At 37.0% G+C, this 26,090-nt stretch overlaps 4 protein-coding genes across 5 annotated transcripts; 1 reads left to right on the plus strand and 3 right to left on the minus strand.

Annotated features, from left to right (window-relative positions):
* Positions 1–65: 65 nt before the first annotated feature.
* Positions 66–5,069, plus strand: LOC116174517 (dichloromethane dehalogenase-like). The gene is made up of 6 exons (XM_031492453.1): positions 66–337; positions 381–581; positions 631–978; positions 3,643–3,720; positions 3,770–3,973; positions 4,021–5,069. The coding sequence occupies exons 1-6, from the start codon at positions 104–106 to the stop codon at positions 4,342–4,344; spliced, it is 1,389 nt and encodes a 462-aa protein (XP_031348313.1). The 5' UTR covers positions 66–103; the 3' UTR covers positions 4,345–5,069.
* Positions 927–2,063, minus strand: LOC116172953 (glutathione S-transferase 1-like). The gene is made up of 4 exons (XM_031490237.1): positions 1,917–2,063; positions 1,612–1,864; positions 1,365–1,565; positions 927–1,315 (listed from the first exon to the last, which is right to left on the minus strand). Exons 2-4 carry the CDS (start codon positions 1,750–1,752, stop codon positions 1,004–1,006), a joined length of 654 nt encoding a protein of 217 aa, XP_031346097.1. The 5' UTR covers positions 1,753–1,864; positions 1,917–2,063; the 3' UTR covers positions 927–1,003.
* A 1,614-nt stretch (positions 5,070–6,683) lies between the features above and the next one.
* On the minus strand, positions 6,684–9,513 carry LOC116172952 (nuclear receptor coactivator 5). Its single transcript, XM_031490236.1, has 5 exons — positions 8,763–9,513; positions 8,405–8,713; positions 7,448–7,647; positions 7,263–7,396; positions 6,684–7,214 (listed from the first exon to the last, which is right to left on the minus strand). Exons 1-5 carry the CDS (start codon positions 9,389–9,391, stop codon positions 6,873–6,875), a joined length of 1,614 nt encoding a protein of 537 aa, XP_031346096.1. The 5' UTR covers positions 9,392–9,513; the 3' UTR covers positions 6,684–6,872.
* A 2,317-nt stretch (positions 9,514–11,830) lies between these two features.
* LOC116173746 (protein phosphatase 1 regulatory inhibitor subunit 16B) lies at positions 11,831–25,860 on the minus strand. Of its 2 annotated transcripts, XM_031491421.1 has the most exons (8): positions 25,600–25,860; positions 24,349–24,790; positions 24,055–24,298; positions 23,880–24,005; positions 20,637–20,712; positions 20,367–20,587; positions 13,629–13,830; positions 11,831–13,574 (listed from the first exon to the last, which is right to left on the minus strand). In XM_031491421.1, exons 2-8 carry the CDS (start codon positions 24,780–24,782, stop codon positions 13,381–13,383), a joined length of 1,497 nt encoding a protein of 498 aa, XP_031347281.1. In that variant the 5' UTR covers positions 24,783–24,790; positions 25,600–25,860; the 3' UTR covers positions 11,831–13,380. The 2 variants fall into 2 exon arrangements, with proteins under 2 accessions (XP_031347281.1, XP_031347280.1); XM_031491420.1 differs by having other exon boundaries at positions 11,831–13,830.
* Positions 25,861–26,090: the final 230 nt, after the last annotated feature.

Below are 26,090 nucleotides of genomic sequence, written 5' to 3' on the forward strand. Positions count from 1 at the left end.
AATAAGATAATAATCAAAACCCAAAATAAATCTTGAATTTTTGAATTGAGTTTCTGTCATATTGACATCGTGTCTCCATTGGTTATCAAATGACATTTAAAACATGTCGGTCTTTAAAAATTTTGAAATTCTACCTAAATTTAGAGTGACATTCAAAGACATGATCAAGGGATTTGTATCTCAGTTAAATTCCAAATCGGCACCTACCCTATACTACTCAAGCATAAGCCCTCCTGCCCTATCCGCATTGATGGTCGCCAAAACGCTAAATGTAGAGGTAAATTTGAAAAATGTGAATATGCTAACGAAGGATTATCTGACACAAGATTTGTTAGAGGTAAGACTGGGTGATATTCTGAAGAGTTGCAGATAAATTTCAGGTAAATCCGCAACATACCATACCTACACTTGTCGATGGAGGCTTTTCAATCTGGGACAGTCATGCAATCGCCGGTTATTTGGTAGGACAATATGGCCAGGACGATCGACTGTATCCCAAAGATAGTAAAAGACGGGCGCAAGTTGATCAAAAACTACACTTTGACACGGAACATCTATTCCCCTGCGTTCACGAAACGGTGGTAGGTCACCCATTGCAATGAAAATGTCATCTACGGCCGTCTATTGTAGTTCCCCTTGCTGTTTCGTGGCAAATCGGATATATCCAAATTTACTCGAAAAAAAGTCGAACGTACTTATCTGACGCTCGAAGAGTTTCTGAAAAGGTCCGACTGGCTTGCCGGAAATAACGTAACGATTGCAGATCTCTGCTGTTGTTCCTCGATCAGCGTCTTGGATTACCTCATACCGGTTAGAGAAGCAAAGCCTCGTTTATTCAACTATATACAACGCTGTAGCGCGCTACCGCATTACCAAGACGTAATACAAAAAGGAGTCGATCAGTTGGGAAATAAAATACAAGAAAGTTTGATTTCAACGTATATTAAGCATTATACTTTGTCGAGAAATAACGACCACTAATAAAAATTTCCATCCATTTACCTTATGAACGGTTAAGTCTCCTTAAGACTTCGGTCTTAAACATCTCATCCCCCTTTTGGTTACGGTTATAGTAAGGTAGGCTCTTTGCTTTTCCCAAGTAACGTATAATATTGGGAAATTGTTTCCTGTCATACTCGGCAACCACCTCGCTTCCTGATACAAGCGGGATTAAGGCAAAATCAGCTAAAGTAACCTTATCACCCGCCGCCCAAACCCGCCCTTTCAGCAATGTTTCTAACAACCCATAAACCTCAATCAGTCTATCCACGTCTTCAGGATTGATGGTCGTAGCGCCCATTAGCATAATTGGTCTCTGCAAAATGTGCGTAATTAAAAATTTCACGTCCCCAAATTTCTCTCACAATGATCGTCGCTGCCGTTGGAAAGAACTTGTTCGAGCAGAAGAATAGTATTTCGTTAACCAGCGCCTTTTCGTAGGGGTCGCTTGGATAAAACGACTTGTCCTTCGCGTACTTCTCCACCAAGTAGATGTTAATTGCGGCACTTTCAAAAATTGCCTTATCATCGTCGACTAGAGTAGGTATTGTGTGCAATGGGTTCAGCTGAAACATACCAGATTTGGCACATTTGAAAGAAAAAGAAAACTACCTTCAGGAATTCGGAAGTTAAATGTTGACCTTTCTCCAGATCGACATGAATATAATCCAAAGAGATGCCGATGGCAGCTTCGGTTAACAAAACAGATCGCACAACTGCGCTACCTTCCGCCATATATAATTTCGGTGCCATAATGTACCTAACTCACTAGGCAATTGAATGATTGTTTTATTGCGTAACAGATCGTACTACGTCTTTGATATAAAATTTATAAGTTGAAACTAACAGATCAGCTAGTAGGTACCTATAATTACAGAGATGAGGCCTTCGTCAATTCAAGGCAAAGCGTTACGAACCTGTTTTTAAAGTAGAAATATGCACTCAACGATATATTTAAGATTAGGAAATCCCTTGCTATTGGAACGTTGAATATACTTATACATTTACAAACCTTGAAATTTTTTATAGATAAACAACACTGATATAATTATAATAAAAATAATTTTCTCAATATCGCTGTCTAAAAAGCGTCGCTCCAATATTAAAATGGTTTCAAACAATCGATAAACGTCGCATTTTACTGTATATAAGAAATGATAATGGCCCTATAGCCTTGCATTGCAGATTACCTTAGGTGACATTTTCTGCAAAAGCACGTGATCGTCGGAGACGTGACAACATTATACCTACATTCGCCATGATTTACCACATTACAGTCGTTTCCCATGGTTTTAACTCGTCGCCCTCGAGAAATAGAAACATTGCTTTTATGCCCTATATAAATAACTATTATGTGTCAAAGTGACATTTTAATAGGTATGAATGAGTAGGCAAAATCGCTCTTTAACCGTAAGGGTAGATAGAGTGATCACTTTAACCGCAAAGGTAGATACAGTGAAACAATCTAATGACATCTGTCATTCTTCTTTCAAATGGGACGCGGCGCACGATATAAAATGACGTTCAGAACATACTCGTATGACAACGCTGTTTCGATGGAACGGACTGCGACGGCAGAACTTGGCTATTTTTGACGTCTAAATTAAAATCAAAATTATCAGAAACTTTACAATGATTAATATGGCTTCTGCTGTTTTGTATTACACACGACGATAAAAGAAAACTAACCATCTCGTGAAAGAGTTAGGTAGCTCGTTTGTCGGGTTTGGTGAGTTCTTAATTCAAACGAAGTTCTGTGAAAATTGAATGAGGATGAGGAACTCATTTCTGTAAAATGAACGTACGTGCGTTCGCTGACTTGGCGCATGTATCGATCGGTACCCGAAATGGCAGAGTGCGAGATCAACGGAAAAACTAAGTTTTAAAAAATCCTATATTCCGATTGGGCCCAATTGTGAGTCCCAACCATCCGACACAGACACAAAAAAAACTGATCAAAATCCGTCCAGCCGCTTACGAGCAGTTCAGTCACAAAAACACGTACAGAAGAATTTTATATATAAAGAAGACATCCATTTGTACGCTACTGTACCGTTGTTACTGTTGTTGCCCTACGTTTGCATGGCACTGCGGGTCGTAAGAGGCGACTGAACAATTACTGATTTGAGTGTTTAAAATCGGTAGAATGTTCTGAGGAATGTAAGATTTGTTGTTAGGGAGGCGAGTAGCATGTGGCAATAAGTTAATTATCAATTTTACTTAATCTATCTAGGTCTAGGTGCTTGCGAAAATGCTTAACAGTGAAGCAACTTCGTTTCTGTGTTCTAAATTTCCTTAACCTTAACCTTCTCTCCGCGCTCGTTTTTTTAAACTGTCGATAACGAATAATTATTATTTTTCAAAATCAAAGTTTGCGAAATTTATTATTGATGTGGAGATAACCCGCAAGTGATCTTTTTTTTTTTCAATGTATTTGGAGCAATCCTGCAGCGACCTCTTTACGATAACGATATTTGGCAGCTTGAGGGATATGGGAGGAGCAGTCATAATAATAATAATAATAATATATATTACGTGCTTTGCAAAACAAAATAATACTTGCACTAGTCAAAAACAACACTCACGATGTCTCTATATGCGTTTGACATGAGCGGCCCTTGTGTTGCCGTTTACCTAACATAGGCAGCGTTAGGGTTGAATTATAAACGAATACAAGTCAACTTATTTAAAAATGAACAATTATCCCCAGAAATATTAAAGGTGGGTAATAATCCATTTGCAATTGTATTTTGCACAAAAGGAATTATAGCTCAATTCCCAACATACAGTGCCAATTTTGGTAGAAGAGGATGGTACGGTCATTTGGGACAGTCATGCCATTAACATCTACTTGTGCGAAAATTATGGAACAAATCAGAATTTATATCCAGAAGATCACGCAAAGCGTGCACTGATTAACCAAAGATTGTTCTTTGACGCATCGATGGCATTTCCTCTTGTTCAAAAATGTCAAGTATGTCCACATGGTTCGTGCAAAGGTTAATTCCAAACTGCTTTCAGCGACTGCGTGTTCAAAGACGAGACCTTCCAGAAAGAAACATAACGAGATTATGCGACATGTACGAAACATTGAACAATTTCATTAAAAATGCTGACTGGGTAGCTGGAAACAGTGTAACTTTAGCCGATTTGAGTTTAATTCCAAATATCACGCTCGCGCACCATCTACTAATGGCAATCGATGTGCAGAAATATCCAAATGTAATTCGATGGATTAAAAATGCGGAACTACTTCCCTTTTACTACGAGAACACAAATTATTTAACTGCGATCACCGATTTCGTTCACAGACCACGCACAAATAAGGTAAAATCGGTTCTGTGAAACTACTCGCCGTTAACCCTTAATACCTATCTATTGTGAATCTTTGACTTCAATAAACATAATCCACTTATCCAAAAAAATTTGTAAACCATAATCTCATACCTACGATGATTTAAACCTTTTTTAACTATAGTAATAGGGAATAAAAGATGCAGAATCAATAATAAACAAGAGAGTTAAATATACCTATAGATTAACGGAATGACAAAAGTAGGTATAATAGTATTATAAGAAAAGGTGCAATAAACCAACAACGGAAGGCAATCAGGGGAGAAGGATAAGTACCAAATGTGTGTTAGAATGCAAGATTGCAACATCCCGAAAGAATAGATATAATAGAATGCAATTGCAAGATAGAGGTGCTTCCAAAGAGTTTCGTAAGCCTGTCGCCTGAGTATAAAAAATTAAAAGGAAAGGACTATAGAAGCAGGTAATAAGAATATATAGGTAAAGTATCAGAAAATGGAGCCAAAAATAGTAAGCTGCTAAAAGAGAGCAACAATATTCGTATATATTCCATTCCAGAATCCGCAAATATATAAGGGCAAAACAATTGACTTTCGGAAAAACTTATTATTCCTTCAGTCTCGAGAAGGGGTGGCATCCATAAGAGCAACCTCCTGTACAGGTCAACGTTACAACGTACATAACACGAGCACAAACTAATTTGCTTATACAGCAAACGCCCATCTTTCTGGAAAGTTCTCGAACGCTCTCGAACAAGACACGACATATTTCCCGGAAAGAATGCGTCACATCCGCTTTCACTTCTTATCGCCGATGACTAATCTTTTATGGCGCCTCGATGTCTATCAGGATTTCTAGAATTTTCCCTACAATATGTATGTACGTATATAGGTGTGACGTCGACCGTCTATGTTTCATTGGAATAACTGATGATGCTAAATGAAAACATATAAAAAAGTACATACAGCCTACGCAAATTAGACCAAAAAAGGTCGCGCTTCTGATGTGACAAATTCTAGATGGAGCTTTAGACATGATGGTAAAAAAAACCCTAAATTTTGGAACCATTTTTTCGGTTATAACTCCTAAACGATGCAACCCATACAACTAATACACCACCTTTTTTAATGAACATTAAATTCTGCGTCGAATGAATTCTCTTCAGCATTTCAAGCGGCTCGAGTTTTACCAACTTATCTAAAATGTTGATTGTGACCTACTTTCAACGCAGGTAATTAATTTTTAAATTACTTTCCGATGGTCAATTAAATCATATTAGAGATCATCCATCAGGAGGGGGTTTAAGAGAATGGAGTGGCCCCTACCCCGCTGGGTTCACAAAAAACCCGTCCGAGCAATTATTATAATATCAAATATTTTATAGGCGGTAGCCAGTAATAGCGGTTAAAATAATCAGCGAAAGCGAGGGTACTGCTTCGGCTACCAGGAGACGTGCAAGGCAGCAGGCCATCCTAGTCCCAGATACATCACGTGGGAGGTAGAAGGAACAACAGGCCATAGCATACAGACAGAAGAACAGCCACTCGCCTGGAATGCGGACAAATTAAATAAATCCCTACTGAATGAAGAATTAACAAAGGTAACTGCCATACCTACCACACCACAATAACTGATGAAGATGCTAACCAATCTGGCGGGAAGACAATGCCCAAAAGGAAATGTATAGGAAAGAATGAGGTGTACTGGTGGAACAAGGAAATGGCTGAAAATCGCTTGGACACGAGCAGGATAGTTAAAGCCAGAAGAGAAAATTCAAATCCGGAGGAACTCAAGAGACAGATGGATAGCCTGAGAAATGAGCGTAATACCACGAGGAAAGCTATCGACAGAATGAAGAGGGAATGCTGGAGGAAGCTGCGTGAAGAGCTACACAAAGACCCGTGGGAGAGAGCGTATTAAGTAGCTGCACAGAAATTTGAAAGAAGGTCAATGTCAGAACAGACTCTGAGGCAAACAACAAAATCGAAATTCGCTTCCCACTGACAGCCTCTACAAAGTGGAGCGATGAGGTAACCCCTCCACAGATAGCTGTACAAGAAAAAGTGACGAATGCTCAAAAAGAAAGTGCCAGGGTCCGGTGGAAAACCGTCAGAGTTGTTAAAGCAGGTTGCATTATCGAGGCCAGAAATATTTCAAAAAAAGGCGAGTATCTGGCAGCATGAAAGGAGTCCACTCCCTTTTTTTTTTAAATACTCGTGTTCTGTTATGTACTGACCAAATATAATTTTAGCAAAATGAAGACGTTTTATTTTAGTGATCGTTTTCTTTTTTCTGTACATGGGTAGGTACCGATACAAATCACAAGAATTCTCCCAAGGATTGTATACACTAATAGAGAATAACAAGTTATATACTAAAAAAACTTTCTATTTCAAGTTTTACACTGCACATTTTTGCATATTAATATTCAGTTAACGGATATTAAAATTAAATTGACACATTCATTCAATAAAAGGAATAAAATTACATCTTGTATAAATACTCAACACACTCATTTAATGATATCGAATTAAGACGCCAAAATTCACAATTAAAAATAATTACATTCCGGATGCTATGCTTTTGAACATATCACCAGATAAAAGACTATCTAGAGCTCTTTGCACTGTAGGATCATTTAACAACGGCGTAGAGTTAGCAGGAGTTTGTGGCGGTTCAACTGGCTTGGGCATTTCGTCAGTCGACTTATTCAAAATGTTCATTATACGGCTCTGTAGTTCGGCCTGTTTGCTATTCGGCTGTGGTTCGCCATCATTATCACCGCCACCTTCTGTTGCTTCGAATTGGCGCTGAAGATCGCTGCGATCTTGAAGATACTTTATGATACGGTCATACTGAGTTGCCGTCATTTGTCGATTTTCTGCTAGAAGATTTAATATCATCTGAAACGAGTAGTTGGAGTTAGAAATTAAACCATTCTACCTACATACTTGAATATTTTCCGGATGTCGACTCATAAGCGAAGCTCCAGTTCCTAGTGAAACAGGCTTTTCACCTCGCATGTACGCTTCAAAATTTCGACCGATTAGTGTAATAGCATCTTCAATGGGCATATTGCGATGCTCTGCAAGGAAACACAATAGCGAATCGAATTGATGGGAGTTTTTGCAATTACCTTGGGGAATGCCATGCAAAATGGTTAAGGTCAAACTGTGAAACTCCTCATTTTGGGGCATCACTAAAATTGCATACAGACAACCTCTGCTGGATATATTTGCAAGTACCCGACCAATAGGTACGTCCTCATTTGGAAACAGTAAGTCAACCATTAAACCTATACTTTTCAGACGTTTCTCAATGTACTCCGCATATTCCCTGTAAATTGCTTTTATGGAATCTGGTGGATATGGAATATGGTATGGGTAATTGAATTCTCCTTTACTGGGGGGTGCTGTACCCCCCACTGTTTCAATCCCCCCATGACCGTCTGCTTCACGAATTTCATTACAGATTTCGGGTAAGAAGCCAGTGGACGTACCACTTAGGGAGGGGTATTGTAGGGAGAGGGTCATTGAATTTTCCTTTTATGGCATTGTGTGCAATTTTTCTACTCACTTGTAATAGCACTATTACAACCTTATGACGTAATATACTATCTATTACATTACAGTAATATGACTGCTATTAGTCCTATATTTTCCATACAAAATTGGCACGGATAGAGGGCGCTGTAGTCGTGGGTAAACTAATCGTGTCAGATTGCGTAAAGAGCAGCTTTTATAGCAATCGCATAGTATGGGAAGCTTTAAATACTCTTCATTATCTTCATAAATCAGCCATTATAATTTGGGTGTAAGTAGAAAAAAACGATAAGTATCAATAAGGAAACGCTGCATTATTTTTTATGTCATGTCACTGTTGTGATAAATTAGGCAACACAACATACTTATGTCTAAAAAATAACAAGTTTTTGAGCACGCTATCGTGTGCAGCTTTTAACCAACCCTCATATTTGTAGTAGTGCAGACATAACGTTTTAATAAAATAATAATAATAACGATCACAGGTGGGACATTAAAAATCACGTTGAAGCTATTTCTCAGCCCCATTCCTATTTCGCAAGGATACTTACGTTAACAGTCGTGAAACCACAATTATTTCACAGTCATTGCGATCCGGTCTATCCATAAGCGGAGGAGGTATAAAGGACGGGCCACGAAAGGAATCCTCCCCTCTACCATAAAACGGATCACGTACGACCACTAAATCTCGAGGTGGCATACCTCTTAAATCACGTGGAGGTCCAATGTCTCGTGGCGGTCCAATGTCTCGCTGCGGTCCAATGTCTCGCTGCGGTCCAATGTCTCGCTGCGGTCCAATGTCTCGTGGCGGCCCAATGTCCCGCGGTGGTCCAATGTCTCGCATCGGAATATCTCTCGTACTAAAAAATGATTGCACCACCAATGTATAATGAAGTGTTGATAACTTACGGGAAGTCCTCATTACGGAACCTATCGATCTCTCGCCTGTTTCCATCCTGCCGATTGCCACTAAGAGAACGTTTTCTATCTGAATTATCCGAACCGACGTCAGAAAGTCGACCCTGACCCGTGGGTTCCTCCTTTTTATCAATCGGTTCTTCCTTGGAAACATCCATTTTTTCGATTGGTTCTTGCTTGGGCACGGTCACCATGCTGTCCATTAAGGGTTTCGGTGTATTATGCGAAGGTGGCCCCTGCTGAGTTGAGGGAGGTGGCGGTGGAGACTCCATCATTTGATTTTGTAGCTGTTGCACTTTCGGTGGCGGTGGGACATGCACCGGTGTCATATTGTGGTGGGGTTGATTGAGCCGTGACTTATCAACTGCTTGCCGGACATTCAGTTTGCGACCGAAAAACAATGCGCCGTGCTCGTTTTTTATGGCGGTTTGTGCTTGAATGTCACTTTCATACTGGATGAAGCCGAAACCGCGCTGCAGAACTAAACCCAATATCGTACCGTAAGTTTTAAATCGCTCTTCCAAGTCGATAGTGGTGACCTGTTCCATTAAGTTTCCTATATATATTCTTGAAGATGCTGTAGCGGGATTTTTCATGAACTGTTTATCGCTGCGATACATTTTCCGGCTAATGTACTATCAATTTAATTCTGAATTAAATGTGTTTAATATTTAAATATTCGCCGTGTTTATGGTCTTGTTTTGTTGGATAAAGACGCTTACAGAGCTACCACAACATCAAACTTGCCAAATTGCAACGCTACAGTCATACCAACTAATACAATATTAAAAGCCTACACCAGTGGCGTAACTAGTAAGGTACCTTTACACTATCAATACTTCTCATGTGATTTGTCATGTGATAAGTAACAAGCATTTAGATTTGTGTTTACACTATACTATTTTTGGTATTATGGCTGTCATAAGACAAATCATAAGGAAATAATACGTAAATCGTGGAATGGGGATGTTTCTATTTCTGCATGACAAATGACATGACTTATTTTAAATATCCCAGTGATCCCGCCCTTTTATGGTTACTTTTCGCATTTTGCTGTTGTACTTATCTGAAAAAGCTGAATACTTGAGTAAACCAGTAAACTTTTGATTATATCATTGATTATAGGTGTGTACATATAATCAATGATTATAGGTATATTAGTTACTAATGAAAGAATAAATTACATAAACAATAAATCGAGCAATAAATATTTAAGAGTATATTGGTATTTGGTTGTCTGGTTGTAGTGGTGTTTTCAGACACACATTGTCAAATAGTGTCTTGATTGGTAATTAACCCTTCAAATGTTTGGGGTAATCTTTCAAATAAGGGTACACTCATCCTTAATGTCGACCAAGGGAACGACTCTGTTTGCTTTGTTAATGAAACGCATAACGGAGAAATTATTTTTAAAATAATTGTTAACTTTTTTCGTTAAAAATGTACTATGATTTTTGAGGCACTTTAGAAGTTCACCTATTTGTGCTTTACAGGTAATTTTTTTGAGTTCTAAGTTACCTAGCCTGAAGGTACTTTTTTGTTGAATACTTATTGTGATAATTAGCGATTTATTTTAATACAGAAGTTAATCGCACAAAATTGCTTATTTGCCAATTTATTTAAAATTTTGCGGGATCCCGCAAATACCGGGTTCCTGCGGGATTAACATCTAACGATCCCGCAAATACCGGGATTGAGATTTTGCTGCGGGATTGCATTCCCTAGCTGTAACTTTTGAACTAGTAGCCCAATCTTGGAACTGTTTGAAATTATGGATTCTACAGGCCACGTTCTATAAGAAAAATTTTTTTCCGGGTCGATCTGAGACAATTTTTTTTTCGGGGCAAAAAAAAGGCAGTGTATAACCTTCCTTTTTTCCAAAAATCGACTGCACCAAAATTTCTCGGGAAAACACTTTTTCGTATTAATTTTGGTGCGTAGAATCCAAAACAATTCGTACTTTTTCGATCAGACTTCTCAATCAAAAGTTATAGACTAGAAACCAATTTCGAAAGAAAATTCAAAGGGCTGTAACTTTTGAACTATTATAGTAGCCCAATCTTGGAACTTGGAACATTTTAATTTAGAGAAGTTATATAGGTTTCGTAACTTCTTGTATTAAAGTCATATAAAAAACCTGTCAAGTGTAAAGTAAAGCATTAAAACTCATACGAAAAATATGTCGGTAGTAAATATCATATATCATATAAAAAATCATGTGAGATATATTATAGTGTAGTAAAGGTACCTTTACCGGGAAACCTTAGATATGTCATTAATAAATATGGGCCAAACTTTCACAATTTCTATAATGGCTCGAACACTTTCCTCCTGTGCTGTTTGCTACGGTAATTCCAATTGAACAAAGTACATAACCCATTGATTTCTTTATATTTCCTCCAAATAGTTTTTTTAATTATGTAATTAACAAAGTAATATGTGTTATTAACGTGGCACACTATCCCAAGTTAGGATAATGTCCCATGTTGTAGAACAACTCTTTTGTTGCTCTTTTTTCTAAAATAGCTTCAAATTTAACCGCAGGTTAAGGTAAAGCGAGTGTCCTACACTTTGGCTAACGGTTAAGTAAACTTCGACCTATTTTCCGGAAGCGTACGTACGTTGGAAGCGAAAACCCCCTAAGGGAAATGGTCCTTAATAATTAAAAAAATGAAAAAACGAGAATAGAGGCTTTAGATGATAGCAAAACTAAACCAGCGAATCAAAAAATGCTATAGAAAGAAACAAAATATCTCTAAAAAATGACTCGGTATGATATCCAGTATATCTCTAATGGTTACAAGAACGACTGCCCCCCTCCTAGGCTCCACAAGGCTGCCATCTGGATCATGGGGGAACCTCTTACGACCTGGCGGCGGTCATGCGGGGCTACTGGTGTCTATTCCACATAGCCGTGCAGGACCTCAAGGGAGGCTGCTAGATTTCGGTATTGAGGAAAACGACCAGGCTAACCAAATCGCCGAGGGGAGGTTTGGTGTTTGGTTCAGTCTTCCACTGTAACACAGTCACAATACTGCATTTGATATAATAAACCTGCATAACTTTGCTATGAACTTTATTTTTATAAAAATTTAACAACTGTTGTGTTTCTTAACAATTAAGTTTTTCAAATGTTAACATCGTATCGTTCACAATATGTTTTTACAAATCATACAATAATTAATAAATAAAAATATATAACTCAGACAACAGCCAACACAACGGAATTCAATTTCACTTCTTCCCGTTTGTAAAAAAAATAATACTAACGAACCTCAACCTAACCTAAAAATGGCAATGATAAGAGCAAATTATGTACAAAATTACATATTTTACACTTTAAAACATTAGGGAAATAAAAAAAAATAGTTTAGAAGCACGTAACATTCAGCCTTATAGAGAAATTATTGCTATGTCGGTAAATAAATGGATGATGTAATGGCAAGTGAGACAAATACTATTAAATATACTTAATTGACGTAAGTAGATATTGCATGAGGGGGTGTATGTGTGTGTGTGTGCGCATTATCAACCGATACTTGACAAATAAGCTTAAGTACATAAGAAGGTACATAGTGAAATGTATTGGAATGTGATGTTTACGATAACACTGCTATATTAATTCATTTACGATATCAATTTTAATAGAATTTATTGAAAGAGAGGCAAATTTTATAAGGCCTCTGTGTAACGATAATAAAAAACAGGCACTTAAAAGTAGTAACAAACAATAATTTGTATTTGTAAAGCATTTCGCGCTGTACGAAAAGACAAAAACTTAACTCCTACACGATTACGTAATACTGAAAATGGAAGCAAGAAGTTATTATAGCAGGATGACTTATTTATGAGGTACACTGAAGAATATTGTAGCTCGCAGACTAATGATCAGGTCCTAGCAAAACAAAGGATGTGGCGAAAAGAGTAGCGAAAACAAAGTGGCCACCCTGTTCCAAATCAACCGGCATATCTGAGGAACAGTGAAATTTTGAAGTGTGAATTAGACTTGTTTCTTTGGTAAGGAAGACAATTTAGAAAAATCTGACAATCTGATCACATTTTAACATGTTTCAACATCATCAGTTCTGCTGACAATTTTTCTGTTCCTAGAACTGTGAAAAGAATTAGTAACCCAGCAATGAGCGGAAAAAAAGGGACACTGGCAGCTTGGTTGAATTGGAACGACGACTTCTTTCGCGATAATAAACAATGGCAATGCGAGTGAATTAATTAGCTTTCACATTGAAAACTGAAAATTCCAATTGAAAATTTTGATTTTTGTGCGTCAAAGAAACTAAGTAAGCTAAAACGATTTGACTTACCTCTTAGTGATGCGCTTTTTCATTTGATTATCATAAAAATGGAATGTCAATAGACCCTTTTAATAAATAAACGATCTAACGGCTAACAATTCTACTACGCTAATACTAATGATATAGGCCTTAAAAGTGATGAGAGATGGACGGATGATAGGGGGAATGTAAATAAACGCAAAAACTCTGATCTATTAGTTGGCAGTGTTTTTTTTCTGGGAAAACTAGAACCGGTTTCGGAGTTCTCTTAATAGAACAGTGTTTAAAAAAACGGGATATGAGCAATGAGTGATCGATTATTGTATAACGCAGCAACGTTTTGACTTAGAATAACCTACAATTTCGTCCGTATGACCCGTAAATCTATGAATATCATTGGAACTAGACGTAGGAATGGATTCGTTATCGGGAAGACCACTAACTGGTGATGTCAAGCTATTGACATCGCTCGAACTATTTCTAATTTGCATTCTTTGTTTTTTTAGATCTGCTAAAGTTCCATTACCATTAATTGTAACAACTACATGCACCACTGTAACTTTACCATTAACATCGGTCGTATAGGTAGTTTCGTTCTTGGTATCGATCAGTTCGCCGTTCTCCAACGAGTCGTTATCTTTCCCCTCTGGACCCTTTCTACTTTCGAGGACTGCTACCGCCAATGCATTTCCGTTTTCGTAACCTTCGCCGCGACCGATATCGTTAAACTTTGTGTTTTGTACAATGCTGTCGATGTTGTCGATACCCTATAAGAACTACAGTTAAAAATCATCTCAAAAAGAGCGCAATCACACACTTTATACGACACGCAAACGACGTTGTGTTTTTTTCGAAATCTCATTGCGAACTTTCATGAGAATGATAACGAAAGTGTTTAGCAATTAGAGTTTCCCCGCGGAATGAAGCGCGCTTGTTAAGTGTAAGAGTCAAAAACCAATCCAATCACTTTTTATTTAAGCCACTCCACTTACTCATTGATTGGAAATAATTGCTTGTTGCAGTTTCTTTCATTATTACAAATATTATGCGCATTTCATTTGAAATTCATTAAATTAAAATTCATAATTTCTTTTCTAATAAGCCTTGTTATCTAATAGTTTCACAGCTCTTCCCCACATAACAACAGGTAAAAGAGTGGAATTTGTGAGAACATTTGCACTAGCGACATGTGTTTAAATAAACAATTTATAAAATGTAACTTGAGAAATTGGCGGAACAAATAAACAATTTTACCATATGGTAGGTGATAGAAGTTTAATTGGTTTTAATTGAAAGGATAGACATAGAGGCTCAGAAAAACATTTTAAAAATACAAAACAAATTTCAAAAAGTCGTACGGAAAAAATTCAAGAAATTTAACAAAAATTAAGAAAGTAGCTGCAAGATACATATTGTTGTATCCATGAACGTCACATGTGACATGTGGTTTATACACAGTTCAACCGAGGCCTACGATACTTACAGGCCGGAGCGCTCGTAAAAGTCACGTGACGTTAGGAGTCATATGTACATTACGGCTTATGGATCCGGATCCGTTCAACATAGACCCACGAAATTTCACTGAGAGCTTGTCAATAGTACACACAATCAACTTATGGTGTTCGTTAATTTTTAATAACGCTAAAAATAATTCATTTTTAGGTTTAAAGTATTGAAAATAAAACGATGTTAGCAAATCCGCGTTTTTCTATCTTTACATCATCATATTTCTTTTTCTAGGAACTATATCATTATAATCCTTTCGTATATTATGCCTTACCTAGTATTAGTATAGTTTTAACAGGCCCTACAAAATCGCGTATTAATTATCCGCGCAGAGAAAAATTCACCATGCGAGAAACTTTTTTGTTACTGCTATAATTGTATCACATATATCGAATGAATTGTGGCCAAAGGACACAAAAATGTTCTTCAGAAGGAAATTTTGAGAAATGGTCTCTTGTTTCCTTTTTTTCAGCAGCTGAAGTAAATAGCGCGATCTTAAGAATAAGTGAATGCCCAAAGGAATTATTATGTTTCAAATAATTGTTAGTAGGTAGGTAATCGATTTTCAAATTGTGTTTGTGAGATTTAAATTTACATTAAACTTATAAAATGAAAAATATTAGGATTATTTTTCATCAAAGATTTTGTTTCGTCGTGTATTTTAGCAGATGAGGCGATGTTAAATATAAGTATTGAAATATTCTAAGATTTAGAAAACGACAAAATAGTTACTCATATTTATTGGAGAATATATCATACAAAAACTGTTTGGAAGATATGCACCTGTTCTAGGTGTCAATGTCAAAGTAAATTTGCTACTGAAAGACCACTGGAAATTGATGATTCCAGTAAAACAACGAAATTAGAATACATAAGATGTTTAGATAGAGGTGGTTTGAGATATCCCACTGATAGTTTCCTGAATTTTTTAATAATAGCCTATAATATTTTTAAACAACTTATTTCTGAAAGATACGAAAAAGATTTTTTGTCATGCGGTAAGCGAAAATTATTATTAATAAAAATATTTTTGAAGAATTTAGAAGTAGACGATGAAATTTGCGACCAATGTCAGAATAGTTTTAAATACTACATTTCAAAAAGTTTGCAAACATTTGCCAACATCCTACTAAATAATTATTCAAAATGTAAGAATAACAATTTAAGGGACAAGACTAGGACAACAAAAATTGAAGAAACTGATGTCAGTCAAATAGGCAGTTTTATATTAAATTAAGAGTTGATTGTTGGATTTTAAAATATGACTGTGTCTATATTCTTAAAATATATTATTAATTTTATATTGGTAGTGTTTATTGAAATCTAATCTAGCGGCCTGGGCCAGTCCGGCACTGCCTATTCCTTACAAGCTGTACTTTTTACTAAAACTGCTGTAAGTTGGATAGAAAAAGTTATTTTTTAAAACTTACTTATTCAAAAGGTTATTTTTATTTATTCATAGAATGAAGATGAAAGCCTACGGTACTTACCAGGGCTCATAAGCGGACAAGACAAATTTCCCATTTCACTTTCACACGAGTAGGTATAACTAAAATACTTTATGTACTGATATCTTTAATTTTTATAAGTTTAATGTAAATTTGAATTTCACAAATACAATTTGAAAATCGATTACTAACAATTATTTGGAACATAATTCCTTTGCGCGTTCACTTATTCTTGAAATCGCGCTATTTACTTCAGCTGCTGAAAAAAGGAAACAAGAGACCATTTCTTAAAATTTCCTTCTGAAGAACATTTATGTGTCCTTTGGCCACAATTCATTCGATATATGTGATACAATTATAGCAGTAACAAAAAAGTTTCTCGCATGGTGAATTTTTCTCTGCGCGAATAATAAATGCGCGATTTTGTAGGGCCTGTTAAAACTATACTAATACCAGATAAGGCATTATATACGCATAATTGGAGGTGCATATCATTCTAGTTTAAGGCACCGAAAGGATGATAATGATATAGTTCCTAGAAAAAGAAATATGATGATGTAAAGATAGAAAAACGCGAATTTACTAACATCGTTTTATTTTCAATACTTTAAACCTAAAAATTAATTATTTTTAGTGTTATTAAAAATTAAGGAACACCATAATTTGATTGTGTGTACTATCGAGAAGCTCTCATTGAAATTTCGTGGCTCTATGTTGAACGGGTCCGGAGTAAAAAAATAAATAGTGGAGCCGCGCACGGATTTTCCATAAGCCGCAATGTATTTCATATGACTCCTAACGTCACGTGACTTTTTCGAGCGCTCCGGCCTGTAAGTATCGTAGGCCTAGGTTCAACTCAATATCAAATGATCCTGAATTGCTAGCGCCCCTGTGTGTTGTTGCCAGTTCCACCCAGTTGTAAATCCAGTGCTAAAATGTCACGATCTGAGACACTCTAGAAGACAGACCACTCATTATTACAGTAGTGAAAAAAAAGAAACAATTTAAATCAATCAATCCAGTTGTTCAACAGTTTTTTAACTATTCTTTTAGTTATAATGTAGCAAGTGATCCATTATCTTATTTGGGACATACAGGGTGACAATTTGAAAACTTACCACATAAACATGGAAAATCGTATTTAACTTGAACTTCCAAAGCCGACTCGACAGCAACTCATTTTTGATCGTCAGTTATAATCTATTCTCAAACTCTTGTCGAACCTTTCCAATGTTGGTTTTGCAATATTTCGACATTCTTGAATTATTCTCTGTCTTAGTTCGTCTATGTTCGCCGGTTGCGTTTTAAATACGACAGATTTCAAATGTATCATATTAGTTTATTTTTTGATTTGCACGATAATTACTAACCTAAATGTAATGCTATTTGGTATGGTTGGAAAGCATTTTTTCAGAGCTTTCCAACGACATATCACACATGGGGGTCACTATTTAAGATTTAAAAGTTGGGGTGGCTGGGGCGCAGGGGGTTGGAGGGGGTGCGTCGCCAACTATGTCATTGTGATTCCCCCTCCGAATTACCGAAACGGATTTTGATTTTTTTAAATATCTCGTTTATTTACTAAGATATGGGGGGTGGTAAGTTTTCAAATTGTCACCCTGTATATAATTACGACAAATTCGTTCTTATCATTTTTGTTGGTTTTTATAAGATATTTCTCTGAATTTGAGTTTACGTATTATATTATTATTATTTATTATTTGATTAATTAATTAAGGTAGTCTGTCCGTCTGCCTTTAGAATGTGTTGCGTTGGCAATACCCAGGTAGTAGTGGTTTTGGTTACTTGTTTTTCTTCAGTGGGAGTCGCTTTTTATGGTGAAATGCTTCAATTTGTTAAATAGTTAAACAGCAATTATTTTGGATTCCCAATTAAGTTCGGTCAGGAGGAATTTTTCGAAATCATTAAAAATCTTCTAATTATGGCCAAAAATAAATCAAATGATCAGGAAATAAAGGCTTAACTTAACATAACTGCATAACAGGCCCAAATTCAGTCTGTCACTTGTCCATCTCCAAAATTTTAGGGACTATGACCTTAAAAAATGCCCCCTTGAACCCAAACTTGATATGTCCAATCATTGTTGGTTATATCCTTCATGCTTAGCCCCCCCACCCCCCTTAATTACGGATGACGCACCTGTTGTCTTTTGGAATGCCAACAAAATGAATTATAATAAGGGAAAGTCATTGATCATGCTCTACAGCTACACTATCCATTCTGTCTCGCAATGAGGGATAAAATAATATCAATTGTAAACCTCTCGCCAGAAAAGATTGCCGGTCACAGAACACCTGACCCCGGTCTACAATCTACGTTTTTCTTAAGACGCGAGCGACTTCCGGGGTAGTATCGTGCACGATCCTATTCTGGAAGTCGCTCGCATCTTAAGAAAAACATAGATTGTAGATCGACACAAGGTGTGCTGTGACCGGCAATCTTTCCTGGCGAGAGTAATAGTAAAATATACTTACTTTTCCTTCTAGAATCTTTCCAACAAAGTGTCAATAGTATGAAGATGCATTAAAATTAGCCCATTGAAATAGTTGTTAAATTATACAGATGCTTAACACAGTGCAAATAAAATGTGGAGTAATTTTGAACTATTGTCAATTTGTTTAAGTCATCACACTATATCCAAACAAGCACTTTTTGTTGTTATACTGTAATATGATGTGCATTCATTTTCTTCACTCCACATTTTATTACAACAACAACAACTATAGATGCATGTCGCACAAACCAAGAACATTTACTACGCCGAACAACATGCAAAAATTTAGTATGTGTCACGAGTTTCGTTTATTAATCGTGGTGCATCTGCAAAATTCCCAATTGTTTCAAATCTTTTGAATTCGTAATCATGTTTATTATTCAACATCATTTATGTTTCCAAGGTACAAGGTCAAGCTGAATCCTTTATACCATATAAGAAACTAGCAATTGAAGATTAGTACGTACCTAATGCATACTCAAATAGTCTGTTTTGGTTACAAATTTTCACTTTTATCTAACATCATAAATACTATTTACTTTATACCTACAATCTGTGGAATTTGACCACCTCTCTAGTCAAATATAGAAATACAACCAAACAATTTTAAGCACTGGTCACAGACATCTTAAATGTTAGCCATGCGCGTTTCCAAGAAAACTTAATGCGCACGCGCAGAATCAAGTATCATCTTGACAAAGATAACTGCATCTAATCAAAGCAGTCAAGGTTTCGACCGAGGTCTACCAATTTTTGACAAGTGCACAGGCAACCCACATACAAAACCAAGACCATGTCGGTTGTAGCCTTTATCTACCCTTATAGTAGGGGAGCTAGCACGAAATCCACTGAACGAGAATGATCAAAATTTTAACCGATGGAGTTCCATTTTGCCCTATCAGAGTATGCTAAAATCGATCGTCTGCCGCCTCAGGTCATACGACTTAAGGCGCTGCGGGTACTTCTTGTGCTACCAATTCTGAAAGGTTGTTTTTCGAGAAAATAAGTTATACACCAAATGAAAACGTTGATAATAGCTCTTAAAAAAATATTTAAAAAAATCGCGCACATTTGATAACACCGTAAAAAAACAATTCTTAGTCGGTTTTTCACGAACTTTCTACGGATATAACTAGGTTACCGTTGGAAGAATGAAGCTGATTTTTTTACAGACTAATCATAGGTACAGCCAATGACTATGATAGTGGTTCTTTTTTAAATTTTTTCTCTAATTATAAGATATCTTATAATGTTAAGATAATAAGATAATCTTGTAATTAGAAAAAAAATGTAAAAACGAAACACCGTTAAGTCATTAGTAGTACCTATCATCAGTCTGTAAAAAAAATCAGCTTCATTCGTCCAACCGTAACCTAGTTATATCCGTAGAAAGTTCGTGAAAAACCGACTATGAATTGTTTTTTTACGGAGTTATCAAATGCGCGCGATTTTTTTAAATATTTTTTTAAGAGCTATTATCAACGTTTTCATTTGGTGTATAACTTATTTTTTCGAAAAACAACCTTTCAGAATTGGTACCGCAAGAAGTACCCGCAGCGCCTTAAGTCGTATGACCTGAGGCGGCAGACGATCGAGTTTAGCATACTCTGATAGGGCAAAATGGAACTCCATCGGTTAAAATTTTGATCATTCTCGTTCAGTGGATTTCGTGTTAGCTCCCCTACTATTAGGGGATTTAAATGAAAGCAAACGCAGCGCCCATTAGAAAGTATGTACAGATTGCTTTTGCACTTTTCTTTTGTTTTTAGATGGTGCAAACGAAATCGTGACACATACTCCACAGCAATTAAAAGCGAACACCACACGAAATTACCTTTTTATTTTCCGCTTGCATCCGCAACCGCGCCTCCTCCACCGCGTCCCTTCGCGCGGTGAGCCCCTTATCGCGCAACGACGTCCGCCGTACGGACTGCGCCCTCGTATTGCTCTGCGACCTCCGAACTCTCTGCCTCTTGTTCTCCGCCAGTCTCTTGTTCTCCTGCTCCGTCCGCAACTGCAGTATTCGATCTTTCAATTCCGGATCCTCGCAGATATCTGTCGGAAAGAGTGAGCACCACAGTAAACTAATTTACCGACAACTAACCGGCGGGCGTCTCCTCGTTTTTGTTTTTCGCGTTGAGATCGGCGCCGTACTGGGCGAGAATTTCGAGGACCTCCAACTGAAAACGATCGTTATACTTACAGCGCCTTAAATATAGTGTAAAGAATGGAAGAGTGAGACAGACCACATACAGGGTCATTCTTGACTAGCGTCAGTTAGAAAGATATGGAAAACCTTTGAAAATGAAGATAAACTGATAAGTTTTTTAAGGGTTTTGGTACATGATGAATTGAACTAAAATATTTTCAAGATGGCGCCACTTCCGGAAATACCGGAAGTAGCCATCAACTTTGGTATTTTAAATAGGAACCCCCTATTTTTTCTACATTTTCGGTTTCTACATCGAATTAGGAGTACAACGATACCCCATAGTTGACCCTTTGCTCCAAGGTCTTCGCCGATATTCAAGTTTTTGTCAAAAATTGAATTTGCAGGGGTAATTTTAAAAATTTATTATTCGAAAACGGTGAGAGATATTGCAACACAATTTTCACTGATTTATTAAAGAAAGATCGAATTTTTCTATGGTATGCGTAACAGTCTAAAAAAGTGAGACTACAACACTTTTTCAAAGCTCTCAACTTTTAAACTTTTAAATATCCGTAACTCCATTTTTTCAAATGGCACCCCCCATAGTTGACCCTTTGCTCCAAGGGGTTCGCCGATATTCAAGTTTTTATGTAAAAAATTGAAAGCAGCGAAAATTTGACGTTTAAACATTATCAAAAAACAAAAGAATAACAACATCAAGCGACTTAATTTTTTTATCAATTTGCCCCAAGAAGTAACTAAAACATGGAATATCTCGGAAACCGTTTGAAGCAGCTTTTGACATTTTGTACCAAATTAAAGCTCTGGGAAAAAATAAAACAACGGTGAAGAACAAAATGGGGGGTGCCATTTGAAAAAATGGAGTTACGGATATTTAAAAGTTGAGAGCTTTGAAAAAGTGTTGTAGTCTCACTTTTTTAGACTGTTACGCATACCATAGAAAAATTCGATCTTTCTTTAATAAATCAGTGAAAATTGTGTTGCAATATCTCTCACCGTTTTCGAATAATAAATTTTTAAAATTACCCCCGCAAATTCAATTTTTGACATAAAAACTTGAATATCGGCGAAGCCCTTGGAGCAAAGGGTCAACTATGGGGTATCGTTGCATTCCAAATTTGACGTAGAAACAGAAAATGTAGAAAAAATAGGGGGTTCCTATTTAAAATAACAAAATTGATGGCTACTTCCGGTATTTCCGGAAATGGCGCCATCTTGAAAATATTTTAGTTCAATTCATCATGTGCCAAAACCCTTAAAGAACTTATCAGTTTATCTTCATTTTCAAAGGTTTTCCATATCTTTCTAACTGACGCTCGTCAATAGTGACCCTGTATATTATCATCATTGTTTAAACATTGCAAGTAACATATGCAGCTCACTAAGGGGCAGTGATAGTATTTTTCACAAGGCTCTGGGTAACAGAATGGCAATTATTGCGTAGAACAGCGGTTCTCAACCGGTGGATTGTGACCCCCAGGGGGACCACGGAACATGTCGGGGGCGAGTGCGACTTGCGAGACACAGCACACATTTGCGCGCAGGATTGAGACAGAATTTAGGACATTTTCTATTATTTTTGCAAATATTTGTCCTACCAAATATTGACATCTTTGGTACGATAGCATTTTTTATGACATCTAGTTTGGAACATTTATATATTTTATTTCATTTATTTGTCTTATTTTAGGTCTTTGTTTTTGAGCGGGCGGGGTTTCAGCCAAGGCTGCTCTAACAACCCAACACACTATACATTTACAAATATCCATGCCCGAACCCGGATTCGAACCAGTGACCCTTAGTACTACAGTTTTCACTTTTGTTAATGTAGGTAAAATAAGTGAGATTAACAAAAGATTTAAAATTCGCAACAAATACCAATAATCGCTACACGGCTGTGACAATAGCCAGAGCAGCAATAAAACTTTGAATTTTGAAACATTTTTCGAATTTGGTACTTATAATTGCAATATGACTATTACTAATATTATTAACAAAAGTGCTAAATTATGCACCACACTTACCTGTTAATTGCCTTTTTAAACAAATAATCGCAAAGTTATGTTTTATTAACACTTCTGCTGCAATGCACGAACGATAAATACTGTAAGGTAAAGAGTGGACAATTGAAATGCTAGAAACTAGCGCCACCTCTTTAAATATTTTTTAAGTTGTGTACTAATGAAAGTGAGGGAGTTGTTTCGGATACACTAAACTTAAACAAAACTGCTAAGGAAAGGGAACTTATTTTCTTTTTGTTTGACTATACAGGGTGACAATTTGAAAACTTACCACCCCTCATATCTTAGTAAATAAACGAGATATTTAAAAAAATCAAAATCCGTTTCGGTAATTCGGAGGGGGAATCACAATGACATAGTTGGCGACGCACCCCCTCCAACCCCCTGCGCCCCAGCCACCCAACTTTTAAATCTTAAATAGTGACCCCCCATGTGTGATACGTCGTTGGAAAGCTCTGAAAAAATGCTTTCCAACCATACCAAATAGCATTACATTTAGGTTAGTAATTATCGTGCAAATCAAAAAATAAGCATGGAAAATCGTATTTAACTTCAACTTCCAAAGCCGACTTGACAGCAACTCATTTTTGATCGCCAGTTATAATCTATTCTCAAACTCTTGTCGAACCTTTTCAAATGTTGGTTTTGCAATATTTCGACATTCTTGAATTATTCTCTGTCTTAGTTCGTCTATGTTCGCCGGTTGCGTTTTAAATACGACAGATTTCAAATGTATCATATTAGTTTATTTTTTGATTTGCACGATAATTACTAACCTAAATGTAATGCTATTTGGTATGGTTGGAAAGCATTTTTTCAGAGCTTTCCAACGACGTATCACACATGGGGGGTCACTATTTAAGATTTAAAAGTTGGGGTGGCTGGGGCGCAGGGGGTTGGAGGGGGTGCGTCGCCAACTATGTCATTGTGATTCCCCCTCCAAATTACCGAAACGGATTTTGATTTTTTTAAATATCTCGTTTATTTACTAAGATATGGGGGGTGGTAAGTTTTCAAATTGTCACCCTGTATATAGTCATCATTTACCTTTATGTTACTTAAGTTACTTAAAATTAAGCCAGAAATTACACTCCTCGACTGTCTCACTCTTCTATTCCTTACACTATCGCTTAAAGTACATGGGTGAGCTTACATGACCCCAGCAGGCGGCAGCATGCGCCGGTTGCCAGTCATCTCGATCTCTAACGTCCGTATGCACGTTGTGATCGAGCAGAAATTCGACTACAGACGTATAGCCATTGGCCGACGCTATGTGAAGCTGAAAAGTCGGCATTTACACTAATATCAGAATAAAAATGGTAGCTTACGGGGGTAGCACCTTGACTGTCGTATTTTTCCAAGTCCCCGCCTGCGACCGCTACCTTCTGCAGGTCGATGAGCATTTGTTTTTCGGTTAGAGCTCGTGTATCGTCGATCAACTGCTGGGTCACCCCTCTGTTGGCCATTTCACCTTCGATATAGTCAAGAGCGGCCTCATCCTCACAGATATCATAAGGCATATTACCATCGGCGTTGACTGCTAGTAAATTTGCTCCGTGAGCTATTAATATACTAGAACAATTACAATGAGATCGTTTCGTTGCGAGTGTGAGATACGGTACCTAACTAATCTTAGGTGCCCACAGGTGGCAGCAGCGTGCAGGGGTGTCCACTTCTCGCTGTCCTCCGCATTTACGTTAGCACCATATTCGAGTAGTAGCAGTAGCATGGCCTCGTTGTCGTCTATACAACATTGGTGCAAAGCGGTTAACCCGTCCTCATTACACGAGTCGGGGCTAACCTCTCTCACCAGCAAATTGCGGACCTCGTCGATATCATTCCGGGCCGCTGCCTCCAATAGCACGACGCTATCTCTAAATTGTATGTTGGGCTTAGCGGACTTGTACGCCTTGACTGCTTTGCGATGGTACTCCTTTTCCTTCTGTATCCATATCTTTAACTGATGAGCCCTACGTCTTCGGGCCAGTGCCAAACGATCTTGTGTCGGTAACTGCTCGATTTGAGGCATTTCTTGTATTAAATCGGAATGATCCATTTTTGAATCTGCGAATTATTCAGTTATAGGAGTATTGTGCACAACATACAATGTAATTTTTTTAAGTAGGTGACATTATCTTATCTATTTCAAAATAACTCTGTGATTAAATGAGATGTATCTACAAGGAATTGTGTTATCTAATATTTATACATTCATTAACACCTGAGGACTGTATTTGCTTATAATCTTAAGGGAATTAGTATGTGGTCGGTCTAGAAAGTGGTTCATTTATGAAGAAAGTGATACAAGTGGTTCTTCTTGGTATAAGTAAAAGAAGCTGACCTTCACAATTTCCTCAAAGCTGGCCTTGAGTAAAAAGCCTCTTCCTGTTTGATAAGTTACCATTGACATTTGTACCCACTACTGGATAGGAAAAAATTCAAGTGCGCCAAATTAGGGTGGCGAAAGTATTCAAATTATTTACATTAAATCTAGATCTACCAACAAACCACCTCTCTTGACACAAAGTTTTCCTTGAGCATGTGTAATATTTATTTTTAGAAATTGAAAAACTATAAGTGTTAATTAACTACCTGCAAATTACAAGCATATCTTTCAAAACCGTCAGGGGTTAATTTAGGTACAAACAAAACAAAAGAGAGATCTTATGAACCAAATGATCTTCATCTTTATGACCCAGTTTCCACAAGTGACCCACAAAGAATTGCAGATTAAATTCGATTCCATTCTCAACATTTGGGAGGAAATGGTAATAATTCAAGCGTAACCAGGCAACATACACCATAACAACCACCCTGCACCTTCTCAACACGATTATTCTAATTAACCAAGAGTAACAATTAATTCATCTTACCTTTATTTCAACTTGGATTTGTAATTAACTAATTTTTGCATTTGATTTCACATCATTTTACGAGTTAAATTTACGTGATTATAGGTTAGGAATGCGTTTGTAAATTTGTACAAAATATTTACTATATATCCAGGTCACATTTCGATAATGAATTGTATTAAATTAGGGTTTATTTATTAAAAAACTACCGGTGAATTAAACTTTCTATTATACGGAAGCGACATGTTTAAAGTTGACAGCTGTACTTGCATTACGAGTGAAGTTAGCCATACAAAAAGACAGCGCTCAAATTACGATACCGTGTGTTCATTTCATTGGTGGCGGCATATTTTTTTATTGGTATACGTAACACTCTCCTTCACTCTAGAACTTATCTCGAAAAAAAGTTGCACGGGAAAGTTATAGTTTGTACAAATATTTTATTTCGATGAGACCTTTCATTAGAATACCATGAAGGGTAGAACATGTGTTCACCCCCCCCCCCTCTAAAG

Source organism: Photinus pyralis, unplaced genomic scaffold (genome assembly GCF_008802855.1).
Source record: "Photinus pyralis isolate 1611_PpyrPB1 unplaced genomic scaffold, Ppyr1.3 Ppyr1.4_LG6, whole genome shotgun sequence".
Lineage (NCBI taxonomy): Eukaryota > Metazoa > Arthropoda > Insecta > Coleoptera > Lampyridae > Photinus > Photinus pyralis.

What these genes read in the sequence shown, in the direction of transcription:
- LOC116173746 (XM_031491420.1), bottom strand. Translation starts at nt 24,782, where the DNA reads ATGGATCATTCCGATTTAATACAAGAAATGCCTCAAATCGAGCAGTTA. An exon ending in ACAGTCAAGGTGCTACCCCC is followed by an intron (nt 24,006 to 24,054) that starts GTAAGCTACCAT and finishes CCGACTTTTCAG; the next exon opens with CTTCACATAGCGTCGGCCAA. An exon ending in AAACGAGGAGACGCCCGCCG is followed by an intron (nt 20,588 to 20,636) that starts GTTAGTTGTCGG and finishes TCTTTCCGACAG; the next exon opens with ATATCTGCGAGGATCCGGAA.
- LOC116174517 (XM_031492453.1), top strand. Translation starts at nt 104, where the DNA reads ATGTCGGTCTTTAAAAATTTTGAAATTCTACCTAAATTTAGAGTGACA. An exon ending in CCTGCGTTCACGAAACGGTG is followed by an intron (nt 582 to 630) that starts GTAGGTCACCCA and finishes CGTCTATTGTAG; the next exon opens with TTCCCCTTGCTGTTTCGTGG. An exon ending in TGTCGAGAAATAACGACCAC is followed by an intron (nt 979 to 3,642) that starts TAATAAAAATTT and finishes TACCTAACATAG; the next exon opens with GCAGCGTTAGGGTTGAATTA.
- LOC116172953 (XM_031490237.1), bottom strand. Translation starts at nt 1,752, where the DNA reads ATGGCACCGAAATTATATATGGCGGAAGGTAGCGCAGTTGTGCGATCT. An exon ending in TAACTTCCGAATTCCTGAAG is followed by an intron (nt 1,566 to 1,611) that starts GTAGTTTTCTTT and finishes GGTATGTTTCAG; the next exon opens with CTGAACCCATTGCACACAAT. An exon ending in CAACGGCAGCGACGATCATT is followed by an intron (nt 1,316 to 1,364) that starts GTGAGAGAAATT and finishes CACATTTTGCAG; the next exon opens with AGACCAATTATGCTAATGGG.
- LOC116172952 (XM_031490236.1), bottom strand. Translation starts at nt 9,391, where the DNA reads ATGTATCGCAGCGATAAACAGTTCATGAAAAATCCCGCTACAGCATCT. An exon ending in TTCCGTAATGAGGACTTCCC is followed by an intron (nt 8,714 to 8,762) that starts GTAAGTTATCAA and finishes ATCATTTTTTAG; the next exon opens with TACGAGAGATATTCCGATGC. An exon ending in GTGGTTTCACGACTGTTAAC is followed by an intron (nt 7,648 to 8,404) that starts GTAAGTATCCTT and finishes AGCAATTTACAG; the next exon opens with GGAATATGCGGAGTACATTG.